Source organism: Myripristis murdjan, chromosome 8, assembly GCF_902150065.1.
Source record: "Myripristis murdjan chromosome 8, fMyrMur1.1, whole genome shotgun sequence".
Lineage (NCBI taxonomy): Eukaryota > Metazoa > Chordata > Actinopteri > Holocentriformes > Holocentridae > Myripristis > Myripristis murdjan.
In genome coordinates this window covers 31613971-31635047 of record NC_043987.1, presented here as the reverse complement: position 1 = coordinate 31635047, position 21077 = coordinate 31613971, and the positions used below count along the sequence as shown (strand labels likewise).

The following is a 21077-nucleotide window of genomic DNA, read 5'->3' as shown; positions in this document are numbered from 1 at the left end:
CACTGAAGCTTGGGCTGGTCGGCTGGTGCTGCTGCTGCTCTGGACAGAGAAAACAGGGCTGAGTGAAGACCTGCTGTGACAGAAGGTCCTTTTATACTTTGAAATGAGGAAGGGGGAGGACAGCTTGGAATGGCAAACATCCTCGAGGAGGTAGCGACTGAGCCCAGGGCAGAACAAGTTTCTGCTAAACAGGTGAGGTCTAGCAGGTCTGGTGGGTTTGTGAATGTTAAACACACAAGTTAAGACCACTTTCTCCTTTCTCGTTGCTGGTCCATCAGATTAGGCTCAGGGGTATGACCTCTGCCCCTAAGGGCAATGGGAGGGTACAGCTGCAGCTGTTAGGAGAAGCCTCTTCACCTGATGAACCTGTCAGCAGTGCAGTCAGTTCACATTCACAGCCTGAGGCTGAAACATCCAGACGCCCTCATACCTCTGTGCACTGAGGTCGACTGAAGACACTTCTGTAATGCAGAGGACAGTCATGTTTTTGTGCTGTTTTCCACAAGGCTTAAAAATCTACATCATATGAAGTTTCATTCAAAAATGAATCCGAAAAAAATTACATGGCTAAAATGAAAGAAAAGCCTGTTATGATATTGCTATTAAAGCTGTGTGAATTTGAATTTGACTTTTTTTCTGCACAAGCAGACCTGAACCATGGAGCCTAAACACGTGGTTAGAGGTAGTTTCTTAATTTCAAGTCCAATAAACCTTTAAAACATACTGCTGATCTGTGTGTTTGTGGGTTTGTTTGTGTGTGTGTGTGTGTGTGTGTGTTTAAGTGTATGAGACTGATTGGCTTTCATCTCTGCTCTCTTTTACACCACATACTAGTTCTGGCAAGTCTCAAACAAACCTCTTAGTAAATGCACACACATACACACACACACACACACACACACACACACACACACACACACACACACACACATACACACACACACACACACACATACACACACACACACACACACACACACACACACATACACACACACACACACACACACATGCTGTACTCAAAAAAAGTTGCAAGACAGCTGAGGTATTAAAGAAGTTTTACTTGTTCTTCAGATAAACATAACAAGAATATTAACATTACAGCAAGGGGTGGAATTTCCTTAACATTATTGTCACACTTTCACAGTACATCAAAATTATAATCCTGTAATCCATTTTAATCATGTTACTCAAAGAATCATTTTGTTGAAATGAATTCAATGCTTTAATGCTCAGGTTTGTCCTACTGAAGAAACATGTTGTCGCGTTGTGGCTGCTTATGAATGCATTTAGAGTGTCTCATCTCTTTATATGAGAATAAAAATTGTATTTTCCAAGGTTTATTGCTTTTGGCGTACTTGTAGTTTACTGTTTCTCTCCTTACCTAGAAGATTTGAAAGAAAAGAAGAACTGCTCTGGCACAGTAAATGATTTTAATGTGTCTGGGCAAATGATTATGGATGTTAATGGGAAAATGAATGGCAGATTCCTCAGGTATTAGCATGCTTGTCATTTGCTCCTTCTAATCAAAGGAAAAGTGGATATCAAAGTGGTTTGATGAAAACCAAGTGATAAATAAACTCCAAACACGTCTCTGCTGTCGTACTTTATTAATACATAGAGGAACAAGTAAGTCTTCAAATTAGGTTTAAAACAGTACTTGAGGTTTTCAATGGACAGTGAAATATGTTTTGAAATGCATCAACTAGTATGATGACATTAACTTCTCTCAATTCATACCTAAAAAAAATTACAGGTTTTTCTGTTCTAGTTCAATTTGTGAGAAATGCGATCAGGCCTTTTGGGGCCTCAGGGCCTGTTTTAGGTTAAGTGTCAGGTCAGCTCTGCTTCATTCAAAAGCAATTTGAACAGCCCTAATTGTTGGCTATTGTGAACTCACTGACGAGACAAAAGTGAAATAAAAAAAAATTAACCAGACCTCCATGGATTATTTACCTGTCATTTCTAATGTCTGCACCAGTCAGTGCACGATGTAAAACATTTCACAAATGTTGTAGAGCATTTATACAAGGCATGCGACAAGGCTGGTTTTATTTTTTTTTACTTCTTTTTGTGATGCACAATGATTTGTGTAAAGTATTTGGGGAAATTATTGAAGCTATTTGACCCCATAATAGACGGTGATTAACTCTGAGGTAAGCAAATATCTAGATGGAGTCATTCATGTGTTGTGGATTTGCAATTGTAAGACTCCAAAACAGATGATGAGTTCAGTTGTGCCTGCTGCAGTTGCTTTAGCATTTTGTTGATTGACACATTTTACAAACTACTTTTATGACACTAATGTGATTGCACTGCCTCATACAGGCATTTAAGGAGTGAACTGCAATCTGATCCAGTGAAACAGCTTGAAAATGCCATTGTTTCAGCAGGTAGCGCTACACTCTTTTTCAGCCTCGCCCTGCTTCACCCTATTGTTTTTCCACACATTCTTACCTGGCAGCTGTCAGGGTCTTCATTTATCATTACTGTGGAGAATGGCTCATGGTTAATGAACACTATTGCAATCTTGAACGAAGACACACAGTCTAATTGCCGCAAAAAATCCAAAAAGTAAACAGTTTGGAAATGTTTGACCATCAGTATGTAACCTGAACAGAAACGTCAACCTTTAAAACAGTAACATTTTCAGGTAGGTCATTGTAGAAAACACAGTAAAGCAGGCAAATATACGTACTGAATGCATTTGGCATTTTAATTACAGCAAGTGAACCATCTGCTTCTGATTCTGCTGACATAAAACAATCTGAAAACCAAATAATACACAAATACAGCCTCTCTGTTTACCAATTGAATACAATCATTGAATATGCAACTTAATAAATGATTTTTTTTTTTTTTTTTGCACTAAACCAAACAGAAAGTGCCCTGGTGTTTCTGCACATCACCTGCCAGTCAAGCAGTGTGGGTGGGACTATGACAGCAAAAATAGGTAATTCACACATTTACATGAGCTGGAACTAACTTGGAAATACTTAATGAGTAATTTCTAGTATTACAAAAATATACTTGTGTGATTTGATAAAAGATTGATATATTTTTCAAAAAGTGTTTGCATGGTGAATGATCAGCAGGGGACTTTAGTGTATCCGTTCCATTTACCCAAAACCTGGTTATATAAGACTTATATGTTATGTTTAACTGGACTCTGTGGTCTATTAATATATAACGTGTTCTAATTGAGGATTGGGAAGTTAATGTGCTTTGCAAGTACAATTCATTTGGAACTGATGTCTTTTATTAGCACAGTTAAAGAACTGGCAGTATTGACAGACTTCTGCATCATATACTTCATGCTCCTGAGACAAACTTTATTTGTATCTTGGTGAATAAAGAAATGTTTAAGTTCAGTTTGGATGAGAGGCGTCTGCTTTATAGAGAGCAGAAAGAACAACAGAGACACACTGAACACAGGACAAATTGATCTCAGTTCATCAGAAGTGCTTTATTTATTTGCTGATTTCTGAGAACGGATGGCAGCACAAATGGGAAGATGTCTCGTGTTATGAAATGACACCAGGTGTGTTTCAGTCAGATGTAGTCACAGCCTCGGAGCTGACCTCCTCTCCATCCACGATCTCTTTGGTGACAATCATCACTTTACGGGATGATGCAGCAGGGCTGGTAGAAACACAGAAACAATGGTTAGAGTCTCACATCAGTTCGTTTTATCTTCTGTGCAGAACCAGCTGCGAGGAAAATGCAGCAACATTTTATCGGTGTCCTCTGGTTGAAGCACAGCTTGTCTGCTGCTTGTCTGTGCCTAGATATTCAATATTCAGTCTCACTAAATCTAACTATTTTCATACTAAAAAATACAAGGTGGATCTTGGCAGGGTGGAGAAGCCTCTGAAATACCATTTAGGACATTACCTGACACACACAAAAAAACTCAACTTAAAAATGTATTCACAATAATTTACAAAACATACAGTAAAAGCTGTCTGTGATTACTGTCACAAGCTTACTAATATCAGATGTTTACTTGTCCTGGTGTGACCCTGCTCACCTGTACAGCTCTCCATCAAGCAGCCTCCTGTACTCGGCGATCTCCATCTCCAGCCTGGTCTTTGTGTCCAGCAGCATCTGGTACTCGTGGCCCTGCCGCTCCAGGTCGGCCCTCAGCTGCGCCAGCTGATCCTCCAGTGCGCCGACTTGCCTCTGGTAGCCTGCCAGCATGCTGGCATACCTGTTCTGGGTGTCTGCCAGGGTTCCTTCAAGGGAAGCTTTCTGCAAAGGGAGAGGGAAGACAGGGTGATTATAGATTCTCTTAACCTGGTTATGAAAGAATAAGCAGGTATGGAAAAGGAATGAATGGATGGATGGATGCTTATGACAGACAGAGCTTTAATGCTGAATACAGGGCTTTAGGATGACAAAACAAACTTTCTGGAAGCCATGTTTGAGGTCCTCAAGTTTGGGCAGCAAAATTGGGCTAATTGTATTTCTAATATTCAGTTTGGCCATCTGATCAGAATAACAGAAAATTTCACAATTGTTGCAGTTGTTTTTATCAGTTTTGTGCTCAGACAATGCCAGCAAGCAAGCTTGTAGGAAACATCCAGTAGAAGTTAGTGTCAATGGTGGCCAGTAATTGCATGTTGGTTGGTTTGGTTAGCCAACTTAGTTAGCTGACAAAGGTGGACATCACAAAATTTCAGGAGCCTTAGCAAACATTGGGAGCAACAGACATTGTGTGCAGATCAAATCTACTTTACTACTCCATAGTAACTGTTGTTTTTGTACAACCACTTCTTCAAAAAACCTCAGAGATTGCATGACTTACTTAGAGGTTTGTGATGCAATTACAAAGCCTTAATAAAGAAGTTCATATGTTTTTTTCCCCCTTGAGGCAAATTAAAATGACATCTCAAAAATTCAGTTATCTTAACCCGCACCTGTCAACCTCCATTAAACAAAGATCTTTCAACAGAGTTGTTCCCTGTCAGTTTAATTTTAGAGTTTTCTGCATATCAATTTAGATAGGGTTCAGCAGAAATCATCAGAACAAGACTCACCATACTGAGCTGAGCCTGGAGCTCAATCTCCAGGCTCTGCAGGGAACGTTTGACCTCTGTGACCTCGCTGCGTGATGACTGGAGCGTCTCAGTGCTGACAGCAACCTCTTTGTTCAGATCGTCTGTCTGTTGAAGGACAGTCAGACGAGTCAGTCAGTCAGATGAGCAGAGACAAAGTGTAGGAAATTAGCCCTACAGGAGATGCAAGTGTTGCTGTAGGCTAGAAGTTAGCAGCTGCCAAGAGCATGCATCAACATGTATGCAGATTTGAGTGCAGAATATAGTATATTTAGGATAATTTTTTTTTTCAATTATATTATTTGTGTTTTCACTGCCTATTGCAGTCTGGCTGATGTGACTTCTGATGTGACTATGGACAAAGCATTTGATAACAATGATAATGTAATGTAGAGGAAATAATGCTTAATGAACAATTTCTCCAGAATCTATTTTTCAAGTTTTACTCCAGTTTTCAAGTGCATTTTTGTGATTTTATTCTTTTAAGTCTAATGTTTTTCTTCATTTTCCACTGTATCATTGGGGCTCTGGCTATTGGTCAGACGGTTGCCTGTTTGAACATACAGAGAAGTGTCCCTTTGTGTCTAAGTCAATCTTTTTTTACCTGCCAATGGTAAGGTTTTTGTAGAAACTATCCAACAAAATTTGTCACATCAGAGGCCATCAAACATCTGAGGCCTCCAGCCTTACCTTAGCCTGGAACCAGGCCTCCAGGTCCCTGCGGTTCTTGGTGGCGACGGTCTCGTAGTGCTCTCTGATTCCAGCCATGACAGCGGACAGATCCTGCTGAGGAGCAGCGTCCACCTCCACGTTCACCTGACCTCCCATCTGGGAACGCAGAGCCAGCAGGTCCTGCAGGAACACACACATCAGGATGCTGAATGCTGTCATCACTCTTTTGACATTCATCTCTGCTGCATGCATGCTGTGGCTCTGGTTACTTGCCAAATTTAAAAACTAAGACTTAAATGATACTCTATTTTCACACTAATTACATGTTGGTCAAGATGACACCACTGGTTGCTATAATTGCCTATTTACATCCAAAATGCCAGCAACCTTTCATTTGAAACATTACTGTAGCTTTTTTTTCTTTTATCATGACACCAGTTACCAATTTATCATCCTTCTGTTTGTCTATTTCATCTGTTTCCTCCTCTATGTTGTACTCAAACACAGTGATAGGCCAGGAAAAAACCTTTCCACACTTGGTATTTTAAGGCAGCTGTGGTCAACGTGTCCATTGACTGGCAATCTTAAGTGGTACCTCAGACTGGAGGGTTATCAGCCAAGCATCATACATAGACATTAGAAAGCCATTTCATCCCCACCTCCTCGTGGTTCTTCTTCAGATGGATGAGCTCCTCCTTCAGACCCTCGATCTGCATCTCCAGGTCTGATCTGGACAGAGTCAGCTCATCCAGGAGTCTCTTCAGCCCGGCAATGTCTCCCTCCACTCCCTGACGCATGGCCAGCTCGTTCTCGTACCTGAGCAACACCAGACCGTCAGCCAGCATGAAGCACAGCAGCTGCTTCAGCACGATAAATTACAAACACCTTCTCCTCCACCAGTATAATCAATAGTCTGAGAATGTGGTGAGAAAACTTTTTCCTTATTAATTAATTTATTTTCATTGTGGTAGTGCAGATTGTTCTTCAAAATTTCTCAGAGGCAAAGCAGTTGAATTAAACGTCTTTGGGCAGAGCCACAAACTATACATAAGTGGTATAGGAGGGATTCTTGTGTGTTCATTCATGACCATGACACTGGAGGGGTGTTAGCTTTTTCATAATGGACTCCTCCACTCTTACATTTTGCCTTTTTGATTGGACCTCTCTCTTTAAGTGGTTCTTTGCCTCCACCCATTGAGGTTCATTGAGATTATTTCTTCCTCCAGAGCAGCTCCGCCTCCAACAGAAAATGTTTGCCTAACTAAAACTGCAGGGACAGCAGCTGGGTGGTGACCGGCTACTCACTTGACTTTGAAGTCATCTGCAGCCAGCTTAGCGTTGTCAATAGCCAGGTAGAGCGCTCCATTTGTACGAGTGGCATCAAGGATCTGAAAGGGTGCACAGCATGGTCACACAGATGTTTGGGTGGATGTGTTTCCCTCCCCTCCTCCCTACCTCTTCCCGGGCAGAGTACACCAACCTTGTTCTGTAATATTAAAGAGTTTGCAGTACGTAACTTTAAAGCTGTTGTTAACTAGCTGCCATTTAAGATGAAGCTTCACTGGGGAGAAGTTTACACCAGCCAGTGAAACAGGGGTGTGGCAGGCAAATTTGTCTACTTTATCACTTTGGCAGGTAACAAATCATAGTAACCACAGGGTGTGGTGAAAATGCATTAACATTATTAGACATATGCATTAAAGTTAATCCCAGAAAGCATGATATGGGCTACAAAAAGAATATGCAAAGATCTGTCCCTTCATTGTTCTGGTTTTTCTGATTATGTCTAGCCTACATTATATGCAAAACTGGAGTTCATGGTGCCTCGGTGTTGCTGCATTAGCTTGTCTCAGGCAAGCCTGTTTTGGGTGTGGCTGCGGCAGTGTTCAGCCTGCAGCCTGAAAATTATGTCAAACACTATAGTACCACATTAACATTTGCCATTGAGTCAGCATCTTGAGTCGACCTGACTTTACTCAGGGATATTTTGTTCCTGACCTTAATTTTGCTGAGGTTTTTCTCAGCATCTCTGCACTATTACTCAGTCGACTAAGCTTTTGTTCAGGAAAACTATTTTTTTTTTTTTTTTTTTTGAGACAATACAGCCTTTGTGTGCCAATGAATGGGTTGTCTTAACTTGCAGATCATGTTCTTGCATTGTTCTCTGAGGAAGTTCAAGTACATTTATTTGTACAGACCCTCATTACCAACATATCTCAAAGGACTTTGGAAAACTGATGGAGTTATCACATAAACTCATGTTTTAAATGTTGTTTTTTCATCTTTTGAAATGGTATTACTAAAGGATGACAACCAACTGAAGCTGGTGGCGACTGAGATCTTTGGCTTGTGGCCTCACCTGGTCCTGAAGGTCGCTGATGACAGCCTTGAAGGCAGAGCAGTCGTGACCTTCTGGCTGGACCTTGCTCTCCAGGAACTGCCTGATCTTCAGCTCCAGCTCAGCGTTGGCCATCTCAAGGTTGCGGACCTTATCCAGGTAGGAGGCCAGACGGTCATTCAGGTTCTGCATGGTGGCCTTCTTGTTGTCAGAGATGTCAACGGCGTCGGCCAGGTTGAAGCCTGCTGCTCCACCACTGGCGGAGTATCCTGATACGGCAGACATCAATCTAGGGTTGTAGGCACTGGAGATGCGAATCCCAGTGCCGCCAGCACCACCGCACATGCTGCCGGAGGACCTCGTGGGATAACGAGAGACCGCAGAGACTTTTTGAGAACGAGACAGGTAAGACATGGTGGAGGCCTGCAGGCTGTTTGTCTGTTCTGGATAGAGAGGAGAAAGCTGAACAGGGAAAAGGTTGGACACGGTGCCTATTTATGCCAGTGCAAAGTGAGGGAGGGGGCAGTCCGTCCCACACTGCCTGCAGGCAGGAGCTGTGGAGTACACAGACACACAGAGAGAACAAGCCAGGTCACATCGACAAAGAGAGAACCCACAGTTGTGTCAAAGGAATCTGGAGTATGTCGTATTGCTCAGTGATATCACTATAGAAACACTGTGCGGCGTGATAAGACAGATAAGGCCTCTCCAATTTTTGTGGTACCTCTATCTTTAAGGGTCTCACATGACACAAGACATGAATTGTAGTTTGATCAGGTGTATCTGCTCCTCTTTTGGAATTTGTAATCTTATCCATCTTAGATTCCATGTCAAAGCCTTGCAGTCTGAAGACCCCAGCTCCAGCCCCCTTGCCTCTGCCTGGATTCCTCTCTGCCTGTCTGTACCTGTCTGTTGTTCCAGTGTAATGTTTGCTGTAGAGCCTGCACAGCGACAGCTTGCTGCTGTTATTGTGTAAAGAGACAATGAAACCCCTTGTGTCTGTTCTTCACTGGGTCTTTGTTCACTCCGACAAAAAGGCGAACCATGCAGGAAATTGGCAGCGCTTTATGGGCCCTGCTTTTCAGCAGCAGAGTTTAATGTACAATTTTTTTTGATGATACCGTCTGAAGCTGTCTCGAATTACAAGTGTTTTGTGCTTTGTGGCAACGATCTACATTATTCGACTTAAAGGCCACATATTGGCACTTCTACTGCAATGTGCCATTTTTGCTAGACAGTGTCTGTGATATCAATTCAAATGCAAACTTTATTTCCTTAGAGCTGCCATGTTAGTGTACAGTTTTCTATTGCTGGCAGTCACTGTATGAACCTTTCAATACCATTCAGTGAGACTTTTTTGTCAGGATTTTGCAGCACTTATACTTCCTCTATGAGCTTTTTCAAACAAGGATTTGCATAAATATCAAAGGCAAATCTTCAAAGGGCAGCACCATGATAACCTGGCTTCTTTTACCGTTGACCTACAAGGAAACGAGTCTCATGTGTGGCCCTTTGTTGTGTTCAAATGGAAGATTGACTCTGTGACTCCGAGCTGACCTGCAGTCTCGACTTTCTGAATGGTCCAAGACTTTATTTGCTGGACAGTTTTACGGGTTAGGGTTAGGGTGTGTCTCCCTCTCTGTCTCTCTCTCTCTCCCCCCCTCTCTTTATCTCCCTCATATTAAAGGATTACCGGTCCCAGGTCCTGTAAGAGCCTCACCTCACAGCAGCCTCAACAGAGCTTTTTGTTTAGTGAAACCAATACTTATCATTTCCCGTTCTCTGGAAAAGCATAAAACCTGATAACAATCTGCAGTAATACACAGCCAGCAGCGTCTGTCTGTATGTATTTTCATATTGTTTGCATACAGTCAGGGATTGGTTTGTTTGACAGGTCAGTGATCTGACGGCACAAGGCAGCTGGGAGTCCTGCTCTTTTATCAACGAGGTGGATTCATGTTGTAGTTTGACATTTTCTCTCCATTTTCCGTCATGCTAAGAAACAAAATGAGCGCCTTCATTTTTTTTTTTTTTTTTTGTAAACATTCCACAACTCTACAAGCTACTTTTAAAAGCAGAATTCAACTTTTCCACCGTGTTGGGTTGTATAATTACCTGCACATGATATGAGTCTCTTCATTCACTTTCATAGCAAAACAACTAACAACACTTTCAGCACATGAACCACCGCCAACAAGGAGGAAAAAAAGCAACAAGTCCCATCTTTTGAGAGAGAAACAGCTCCTTCTCTCATCAATTTCCCATTTAAATTGGAAAGTAGATCCGGCAGGGAGCGTCTGCAGGGAACTTCCTCATGGTATCCTTGCACCTGGAAGAAAAGATCTGGTGGTGCTTTCACAAATACCTGTAATTATATGAATAAACAGGCTGTAGGTCAGGTTGCAGCCTTTAAGAAATGGTTTGGTATTTTTCAACTCACATCACATCACCCATGAATCTTAAGTACCTTAACATTTTTGCAAAGGTAATTTTTAGACATATTTGACTTTGGCAGTGCACAATGGTCGCTGTAGGGAGAAAAAAAAAAAAAATATGGAACCGGGGTAGGGGGGTAATATTCTGAGGGGAAAAAAAAGAATTTCTGAGATTAAAGTTGTAGATTTAGAAGAAAAAAAGCTCTGATATTCTCTGAGATTTAAGTGATAAATTTATGAGGAAAAAAAAAAAAAACACCTGTTCTTATGCTTATCTTTCTTAATCTCTTATACAGCTGATGACCCCCCCATTGTAGAAGGGAAAAATTATGGATCCGGGGGACGGGTGGTGATGTTTCGAGAAAAAATGCAGAATTTCCAAGATTTAAATCGTCAGTTTATGAGGGGAAAAAAAATCCAGAAATTGTGACTTCATAATTTTTGCCTAACTTTTTTTTTTTTTCTGCCCACAGTGACTGCAGTTCATTGTCATATTTGACTGTGGCGTGAGCTTCCTGTTTTCGAAATGGACATTTGTCCCGTTGGAGGTGGTGCTCCGTACGGTTATAAACGAGGGGAATTTTATTACAGCCTTCGCTGACAACTGAATCACAGAATACTGTTCACTGGAATCTCTGTCACAGTGCCATAAAGCAACAGGCTCCTGGTCTTTAATTAGGCCGGATGTGATTAAACCCTGTTCTTGGCTGCGAGCCGGGACATCTGTGACGCCTCACCTCACATGGACTCTGACTTTGACAGAGACAGAAGGAAAATGAAGTTTAAAGTCCGAGCAGGAGGACAACCTGCACCGTCGTCTCTGCCTCACTCATCAGTTTTCGTCTGTCGTCCACACTGGCCAATCAGAAGCTGTCCTGTTTTACACTGACTCTCTGTATCGTATCCTCTGGCTTCATTCATGTTTTTTTTTTTTTCTGTTCGTTTTAAGGCGACTTGTCAGCTCATCTGTCTGTGAGACATCCAGAGAGCCAATCAGAATCTCTGTCTGGCTCCTCGGCTCTGGCTCGGCCTTCCACCGAGCATCAGGTCAGCTGACTCTGATGCTGCTTTTAAATCTCGTCTTATAACTCACTTCTGCAAAATGGCTTTCCTGATAGTATCGTCTTTATGTCTTTTTGTTTGTTTGGTTTTTAACTCTTGCAGTTGTCCCTAAGGTTGCATATGCTTTTTAACTTGTGTGTATATGCGTAGGTTTAGCCCTTGCGACTGTACTTTGGACTTTGGGCTTATTGCTTGAAAAGTGCCCTATAAATAAAATGTATTATTATTATTATTGTTATATACGTTTTGTGTTTGTGTTGTCAGCTCTGATTCATTCTTGTGCTCCACTACTGCGGGAAGATGTCTTGATTCTGTTTGTCTCTCCTCCCTCTCTGGTTGCCTTCCTTTCCTCGACGTGAGCCCTGTTGAAGACAAAATGCAGCTCAATTTTAACTCACCGACCACCGACCCTCCTGCTGCCCCTTCACACAACACAGTGCATGGACACACACTGTGCTTATAGTGTTTTTGTGATCTGATTTGGTGTATATATTTGTTTTTATATCTGCATTTGTGCAGTGTGCAGTAAGTGGACATTTTCATTCACGGCACCTCATCATACCTGCAAATATTTAAAACATATTTAACTGCATTTACTGATGACCTGACCCGATGATCCCCACTGTAATTCAGTGGGTTCGGGCCAGGTCTCTGTCTGATTTACTGGAGTCGGTGCTTGTCCCACCTGTGGCCCAAGAGTGCTGGTCAAAGTGAATCCAATTAATTCATTATGTCATCATGCATTGCGGCAAAAACAGTATCTTTTAGACTGGCTAGTTGTTTATCTTTTAATTTATGGATGCTGAACATTTCTGAAGCATGGAAGAAAAATTTAATTCACTGCAGACACCAGATCACAACTCTTTTCTCAATAACTGAGGTGCAAAAAAAAAAAAAAAAAAATCATGGACAAATTGTGCTTAAAGTGCACGCTGAATAAATCTGATCCTAAGTTTGGAAATGTGGAGTGTAATCAGCAGCACTGTGTAAGTTTAGAGGAGACCAGGCTCTTCCTAGCAGCCTGGATCCTCAGAAACACCATGTAATTAAAAAAAATGTAGGTGTGGCGATTCATGAGGGCTCGGCCTGCTAGCAACTGCTCATTAGACACAGGTCCAGATTTACTTAGTGTGCACCTCCAGCACAGTTTGACTTTTTTTTTTTTTATTTTATTTTTTTACACCTCACTTATTTGAGTCTTTATTCACTAAAGCAGATTTTACCCAAGAGCATCTGAACTGGGGAAAATATGCAGCAGCTCTGGTGCAGTTTGTGTTTAAATATGTCAAATTATGACACTTCTGAAGATAAAAATCCAGATCTGTGTGTTTTCTGTGCAGGGAAAGCACATCTCGCCCTACCTGCATTCTCTCTGTGTGTGTGCTTCACGTTTACCAGCAGTGGGAAGCGCTGCACTGAGCGACCTTTTCAAACAGAGAGTAGAATAGTATTTAGTAGTATGTGTCTGAAAAAAAAAAAAAAGAGTTAGCAGGCCACAGCCAGTAACACTGAGCTGAGGACAGAAAACAAGACACAAATAAAAGACTCTAAAGTCTGTTAAGACGTGTTCAGTCGTCATGAAGACCAGGGCTTTCAGAGAAACAAATGCAGGGTGCTTATTAGTTCCTGTGTGTGTATGAGTGTGTGTGAAGTGATCTCGCCCCCACAGGGTAAAGATGAAAAGCTGGTTTGAAGGCAAATAAAGAATGTCGGTGTAATTTGAGGATTGCAGAAAACATCCGTCTCCGCCCCGGCTTCTCTTAACTCCTCGCTCTGAGTAAAGATGGTGGAACAAACGCGTGCACATGGAGCTGCATGTTGAGCTGCGGTGCAGCCAGCCCCTCAGACGCAGCTCTGCACATGCAAACAGCGTCACCATCAGTCAGAACACAAGTCGTGTGTTGCAGCTGTAAGGCTTCCCCACCCTTTTTTTTTTTTTTCATAACTGCAGCATCCTCTGCTCTGATTTGACAGTCAGGGATGAAAATCCTTTTTGGTGATGATGCTGCATCTCACTATTACAGTCCAGAGGGGGTTCAGACTTTTTTCATGTTCTGGACCCCCAAATTGACTTAACCCTCCTGTTATCTTCAAATTTATCAACGTCTTTTATGTTTGGGCTCAGTTTGACCCCAGCAGTTTAAACCTCCACAAAATTATTAGAATTAAAATTGTTACCAAAGTTTATGTGTCAGGTACTTTATGTTTCTTTGTTGACGACCTAAACAGCCCTTTAAATAAAACGTAACTTACACATCCAGTATATGAGGGACGAAAAATGACAAAACAATAAATAAATGAATAAATAAATAAATACGCATATAAATATAGAAATGCATAAATAATTAAATTAATAAATATTTCTACATTTATTTATTTATTTATTTCTGTTTTTATTCATGCATTTATTTATTTATTTGTGTATTTATACATTTATGCATGTATTTATTTATTTATTTTTACATTTATTTATTTATTTATTTATTAATTTCTACATTTATTTATTCATTTATTTATTTATATATTTATTTTTACATTTATTTATTTATACTTTTATTTATTTCTACATTTATTCATTTATTTATTCCTTCTTTTATTTCTACATTTATTTATTTATTTCTACATTTATTTATTTATTCCTACATTTATTTCTGTATTTCTACATTTCCACATTTATTTATTTCTGTATTTCTGTGTCGTATGTTAATAAGGTGGGCGGTTCTTACATTAGTCTTAAGCACGATTGGTTTGTGGGTGTGATCCTATCCACTGCTACTGCCTGGACTGGCAGTAGCAGTGGATAGCAGTGGACTTGCTAGCTGCTAGGGCATGAACAACGCCAGACTTCTCCACGTCGTCGACGTTACGTCGACCCGTCAACACCGGGAGATTTTTGGGGGGCTAGCGGGGCTCTAACCGGAGGGAGGGAGGGGTTGTAGTGGAGCGCCGACCGGGCGACCAGGGGGTGAGGAGGCTGCAGTGGAGCGCCGACCGTGTGTGTGGGGGTGGGTGTGTGGGTGTGTGGGTGTTTCTTCGACTTTCGACGGGTCGATGTTTACATTAATGCCCTACTAGCTACTGTGTAAAACGCAATGGAAAGCGTTTTGAGAGCCATCGTCAGTGATTTAAGGTCACTGGCGAATGATGTGGTAAATCATGCACCCACCGACTACTTCCAGTAGTCCGACTACACACACGGTCGGCACTCCACTGCAGCCTCCTCACCCCCCGGTCGCCCGGTCGGCGCTCCACTACAACCCATCCCTCCCTCCGATTAGAGCCCTGCTAGCCCCCCAAAAATCTCCCGGTGTTGACGGGTCGACGTAACGTCGACGACGTGGAAAAGTCTGGCGTTGTTAATGCCCTAGTAGTTAGCTAGTCCACTGCTATCCACTGCTACTGCCAGTCCAGGCAGTAGCAGTGGATAGGATCACACCCACAAACCAATCGTGCTTAAGACTAATGTAAGAACCGCCCACCTTATTAACATACGACACAGAAATACAGAAATAAATAAATGTGGAAATGTAGAAATACAGAAATAAATGTAGGAATAAATAAATAAATGTAGAAATAAATAAATAAATGTAGAAATAAAAGAAGGAATAAATAAATGAATAAATGTAGAAATAAATAAAAGTATAAATAAATAAATGTAAAAATAAATATATAAATAAATAAATGAATAAATAAATGTAGAAATGAATAAATAAATAAATGTAAAAATAAATAAATAAATACATGCATAAATGTATAAATACACAAATAAATAAATAAATGCATGAATAAAAACAGAAATAAATAAATAAATAAATGTAGAAATATTCATTAATTTAATTATTTATGCATTTCTATATTTATATGCGTATTTATTTATTTATTCATTTATTTATTGTTTTGTCATTTTTCGTCCCTCATACCAGTATTCCTCTTACGCCACTATGGAAAAATATGCAAATCACCATAAAATCTCACTGATTGACCTAAAATTGTAAAGAAATGTTAATTTTTGGTGTTCTAATGGCTTTATATTATTTCTAAGCACAGATTGTTGTTATTTATAACCGATACCCATTACATTAAATATGAAGCAAAAAAAAAAAAAAGTTGTTTATTTAGAGACGTTAACCATTGAATGGGATCAAATTGGCCCCAAACATAATAGGAGGATTAACTTGAATAAGCTGCTGCCCCTGTTTGAAGTGATTTTTGCCCTGTAGAGACCCTGATATCAATTACCTTGACATTTTATTTTTATATTTTGATTTGTGTTCAGTATTAAGGCATCTTACCTCAAGAAATCTGACACAACATTCCTGATCTGGCCTGTAAATATAAAATCTTAATAATTACAGATACAGTTACCTTGTCATTTTCAAAAATATATTGTTTCCTTATATTTTGTCTCTTTTTATGTGAATCTTCTGGTAATTTTGTATTTTATTTTGGTTGTAGTTTGGGGGAGTTTGTGTTGTGAAGTTAGTGGTATAATAATAGTGGTGCATAATAAACAGATTTTTTTTTTTTTTTTTTTTTTTTTTTTTGCGGTGTAGCACACACTCCTCACCTCCAAGTCTCCAACAGTGAAACCGAGTCATGAGGACTTTGTTGTGCTCCTCTGAGTTTTTCCACAGCATTTGGACAAAAGACACAATAAACGTTTGAAGTTTCAACACTGCACAAAACTTTTTATTTGGCTTTTTGTTTTCTTGAGTTGTTGGTGTCAGGTTATCAGCAGTTTGACAGTGTTGAGAGGAGCGCCCCCTGCAGGATCTCACAGGGTCTGGTTGATGACCTCTTGGGAGGAGCTGACCACCTGGCCGTCCACCACCTCCTCCACGATGGTCACCACTTTGCGGGTTGTGCTGGAGCTGGTGGTGGTGGAAATGCTGAGGGAAGAGGGAAAAAAATGTGTTTTTACTTTCACACCTCAATACATCAGTGCAACAGTGAAGTGTGAGTCAGTATTAAATAAAAACTGCAAACACAACCTAACACTTAGTGATTCTAATATGTGCACCTGCTGACAAGATTGGCGGATATGGGTTTTTGAAGGCTGATGTTGCTGGTTTTGTATCACATTTCATGCCAATATTCAAAGCATTTAAAGCTTTTCATTTTCATGCCAGAAAACTAGTTACTCAGTATTGTTGTCAGCTTCTCAAACAGCATTTACACCCTTGTGGCACGCAAAAAAAAAACACGACTGAAACCCGGGCTAATGAGAAATATTATTTTTGAATGAATACCTACTAATTAGTTATTCAGGAACAAACTGAAATGAGTATATAAAATTTGCAAAGAGAATAAAATTCATTGCAGGTTTGATAGTTTTTATGTCGCTGAGATCAGGAAGGAACTTTCACTTTCAAACCTAACCCTAACCCTAACCCTAATCAGTTTAATCTTTCTGCAGATTGTTGCTGTGTGTGCGCTGAATGTGAGGTCTGAGCATTGAAGCTCAGGTGGCAGCATGCAGCTGTGAGGCTGCCACATCACAGAGAGGAAACTCTGTCTCACCTGCTGCTCGCCTCTCCGTCCAGCAGCCTCCTGTACTCGGCGATCTCCATCTCCAGCCTGGTCTTGATGTCCAGCAGCATCTGGTATTCGTGGCCCTGCCGCTCCAGGTCGGCCCTCAGCTGCACCAGCTGCTCCTCCAGGCTGGTCACCTGGGCCTGGAAGCCCGTCAGCATCATGGCGTATCGGCTCTGTGTCTCAGCCAGCGTGCCCTCCAAAGACGCTTTCTGCAGGGCAGAGAAACAACAGGGACCGGTTATAACACAAACAGTTGTCATGGTCAAACTATTGCCAATTAATTGAGGATGCAATCAAGTGGACTCCAGCTTCTGTTCCTCAGATGACCAAGTCAAAAGTCAGCCGCCCCACAAGACCTTAACAGATGGTAACATGCAGGAGGAGGAGGTCATGTTTAACATCGAGCAAAATGAGCATAAATATTCAATGCCCTGGATTTGTAAGGTAAAAGCAAAACTGACATGCAGTGCAGAGAAAAACATAATTTAACACCACACATAATATTAATAAGGTGTCAGAATAAGAATATGTGAATAACTCAAATTGTCAGACAGAACCTAAAAATTCCAAGTTGACAGTTTCATAATATAAAATTGTAGCATGATCTTAAAAAATAGCATAAAACAGCGTTTGGCCTGATGTCAGAAAGAGCCTGTTTAGTTCAGTTTTTCAGTTTCACTAAAGGATGCAGGCAGCAGCTCGGCACCACAGGCCTCAGTTATTTACACCCTGTTTCCAACATCACTTGAAAATGTCAGCTGTGTGTGTGACTTGCCATGCTCAGCTGTGACTGCAGCTCGATCTCCAGGCTCTGCAGCGTGCGCTTCACCTCGGTGACCTCTGACCGCGATGTCTGCAGGGTTTCTGTGCTGATAGCGACTTCTTTGTTCAGCGCCTCACTCTGTGTGGAAACAAAAGGCACATGAATATGGAACAATTATATTACAGACTTAAGTGTGTGAATATGATGCCAAATGCTGGTACAAATTACATGCGACTCGCAAGTCTGGTGAGTAACAAAACATTGTGTTTTAGGGCAAATCAAAATGGGAATATATATAAAATTGATTTAGGAATTCTGAGGTCTTCCAATCACCCTGGTTCAAATAAAAAAGCAAGAACGAGCTGCACTATGCCGTCTAACCCACATCACATTACCTGGGTCTGGAACCAGCTCTCCAGATCCCTGCGGTTCTTTGTAGCGACAGACTCGTAGTGCTCCCTGATCTCGGCGATAACCTTGGTGAGGTCCTCCTGAGGAGCAGCGTCCACCTCCACATGGACCTGGCCGCTCATCTGGGCTCGCATGGCCAGCAGCTCCTGCAGCAGCAAAGACGCAAAGGAGATGTTAAAGAAAATGTCGCCAATAAAATCAAAGAAAATCTCTCGCATGTCTACCTTCTACAAGGAACGCCAGTGATTCCAAAGACACCATGCAAACTTAGCATTTTGGTTGTCAAACTGCAGTCTGGACACTGTTTTGGGACTTTTTAACTATGATTTAATCCACTACACATCACAGAACAGGTTCTAGGTTTCATACACATGTGATAGAGGGGTTAGCTGGTCTACAGAACTGATGAGACTCAAGAAAGATCTGTGAAGGAAAACTTTAGAAGACCCAGAGACCACTGACCTCTTCGTGGTTCTTCTTGAGGAAGACCAACTCCTCTCTCAGGCCCTCGATCTGCATCTCCAGGTCGGTTCTGATCAGAGTCAGCTCATCCAGGAGCTTCCTCAGCCCCGCGATGTCAGCCTCCACCGACTGACGCATGGCCAGCTCGTTCTCATACCTGTGCAGAAGAAAGTTTTTATTCTTTATTCGTAAAGTTAGAACATGATTTTGAAGGAGAGCGCCTGCATGACGTCAGGACAGAACAGGACAGGAGAGAAGAGGAAAGGTATTTTAAAGATATACCTGATTTATTAGAACATGCGTCTTTTGAACCGAGCTACCGTGTGAACCGTGGAACACGGTGCAAAGAACTGCAATGTCAGATCCTATGGATTTTTCTGTTTGTGCCATTAATGACCATCAACCTCAAAAACAAAAATGACTTCACTCACTTGACCCTGAAGTCGTCAGCAGCGAGCTTGGCGTTGTCGATGGAGAGGTAGATGGCGCCATTGATGCGGGTGGCGTCCTGGATCTGGTGGAAAGAGAGAGGAAAAAAACAAGGGAGGGAGTTACTTTTTAATATGAAGCTTTACCCTTCACCAGCTGTTGCTACGCTGCATTTTGTGATTTTTTTTTAATTGTAATTGTGCTGGTTTATTGTGTTGAGACTCAAAAGATTTGGGGTTACATCTGAAATTGTTCACCGTCAGCTGCGGTGTATATCAACACACACATGATGACATGTTGACTGCTGTTTATGTGATGCTATAGGCCCAGCCCACACTCTCTGTCACAGCTCTGTTGACAGGAAAACAATAGCCGGTTGCATAAAAGGACTGGCTGCTGCCTGGTATCAGGTGACACTCGGAAAATCACCTCAAGGGTTTTGTTACTTTGATTGCGACTTCGATTGTGCAATCCTCCCGCCCATGTTTTCTCAGGCATCGTCGTTTTTCCTTTGAAGCGTCTTTAAAGTGAATCGTTATTCCTGTCACTTATTACAGAACAAATATAAAACTTCAATGTACCAAGATCGCCACCTGCACTGAGAGAAATGGCCTGGGATCAGTGGAATGTCACGTTTTCTTTTGATTCGGGATGTGCGTATGACCAAACGTGTGCCTTCGCTGGATGTCCTCAGGCACGACGCATTCCAATGAAAGTGCAGACGGCCTGATGTGAAATGAATGCCCTAACGCCTGCAGTACTGTTTCATCTTTTGCCTCCAAAGCTCCATCAGCATTTCTTTAACACGTACCCACAACATGACAACGTACTGAAGTAAATGCTTCTCAGTGGGTGAATAAAAATCTCCTGCGTGAACTTTTTCCTCACAAAGTTGGTGATTTAAGAGAATTAAGAGGTTTTCACCCAGCAGTGGTGATAGCAGCAGCAGGTATATCAAACATTTAGACTGATAAGAAAAGCGTGGCATAGTCTCTGTGACAAGGGGCCTACCTTGCCCTGGAGATCGGCGATGGTGACAAAGAAGGCTGAGTAGTCTCGGGCAGCAGGCGAGACCTTGCTCTCCAGGAACTGCCTGATCTTCAGCTCCAGCTCAGCGTTGGCCTTCTCCAGGTTGCGGACCTTCTCCAGGTAGGAGGCCAGACGGTCGTTCAGGTTCTGCATGGTGGCCTTCTCGTTGGTGGAAATGTCAAAGCTGTCGGCAAACCCGCCACCTCCACCGCCGCCGGAGTAGCCACCGCCTCCGATGTAGCCACCACCGGCAGAGTAGCCAGCACCGGCAGCGTAGCCAGCACCACCCAAACCATAGCTCATACCTGCACCGGAAAACCTGGAACCGACACCGGAGATTTTAAGCCCTCCAAGTATAGCGCCACCGGCCACACTGGCGGATGATGAGCGGTACTGACCGCCGGACATACGGGCACTGAGGGTGCTTCTGCTGCCTGTGATGCTCATGTTGCCGGTGTGATGAGGATGCTGGTGATGCAGGTGGCTGTCTGTCTGCCCTGACTGGAGAGGAGAGACTGAAGAAGCTGAGGACAGAGGTGTTTTTTATATACCTCAATGACTTTTGGGGGGGGAGTAGAGATCGAGAGAGGGAAGGAGAAGTTGTGCCAAAGATGGGAGGAGACACCTGGCGTTGTTTAACTTGTACAAAAGCCACTGGGTGTGGCGAAGAACTGACACCATGTCCATCCATCTGCTGTACTTTCACTCAATAGAGGGATTGCCCGTGCCAACTCTGATTTGACATCAAAAGAGCAAAAGACGAGAGTAAATCCTGCGTGATGTGCTGGTGGGGGGGCAAGCCCAGACCAGGCTGACATTTACATTTAACACTATAATTTGAGCTGAACTTTATAATAGGCATTGCCAGCATGAAAAATCCCATT

The 21077-nt window shown here is 41.9% G+C and overlaps 2 protein-coding genes across 2 annotated transcripts; both read right to left on the bottom strand.

Annotated features, from left to right (window-relative positions):
• Nucleotides 1-3447: 3447 nt before the first annotated feature.
• LOC115363840 (keratin, type I cytoskeletal 13-like) lies at nt 3448-8547 on the bottom strand. Its single transcript, XM_030058165.1, has 7 exons — nt 8089-8547; nt 7035-7117; nt 6389-6545; nt 5748-5909; nt 5040-5165; nt 4031-4251; nt 3448-3642 (listed from the first exon to the last, which is right to left on the bottom strand). Exons 1-7 carry the CDS (start codon nt 8479-8481, stop codon nt 3549-3551), a joined length of 1236 nt encoding a protein of 411 aa, XP_029914025.1. The 5' UTR covers nt 8482-8547; the 3' UTR covers nt 3448-3548.
• A 7677-nt stretch (nt 8548-16224) lies between these two features.
• Nucleotides 16225-20708, bottom strand: LOC115363838 (keratin, type I cytoskeletal 13-like). Its single transcript, XM_030058164.1, has 7 exons — nt 20176-20708; nt 19167-19249; nt 18736-18892; nt 18258-18419; nt 17875-18000; nt 17085-17308; nt 16225-16453 (listed from the first exon to the last, which is right to left on the bottom strand). The coding sequence occupies exons 1-7, from the start codon at nt 20638-20640 to the stop codon at nt 16339-16341; spliced, it is 1332 nt and encodes a 443-aa protein (XP_029914024.1). The 5' UTR covers nt 20641-20708; the 3' UTR covers nt 16225-16338.
• Between the last annotated feature and the right edge of the window lie 369 nt (nt 20709-21077).

Bases quoted from the DNA above. Each gene is read 5' to 3' on its own strand.
- LOC115363840 (XM_030058165.1), bottom strand. From the start codon at position 8,481: ATGTCTTACCTGTCTCGTTCTCAAAAAGTCTCTGCGGTCTCTCGTTAT. The intron at 7,118-8,088 runs GTGAGGCCACAA...GCACCCTTTCAG, and splicing joins TCAGCGACCTTCAGGACCAG to ATCCTTGATGCCACTCGTAC. The intron at 3,643-4,030 runs GTGAGCAGGGTC...TGTTTCTACCAG, and splicing joins CTTGATGGAGAGCTGTACAG to CCCTGCTGCATCATCCCGTA.
- LOC115363838 (XM_030058164.1), bottom strand. From the start codon at position 20,640: ATGAGCATCACAGGCAGCAGAAGCACCCTCAGTGCCCGTATGTCCGGC. The intron at 18,420-18,735 runs GTCAGTGGTCTC...TTGCTGCTGCAG, and splicing joins TCAAGAAGAACCACGAAGAG to GAGCTGCTGGCCATGCGAGC. The intron at 17,309-17,874 runs GCAAGTCACACA...TCTGCCCTGCAG, and splicing joins TGCAGTCACAGCTGAGCATG to AAAGCGTCTTTGGAGGGCAC.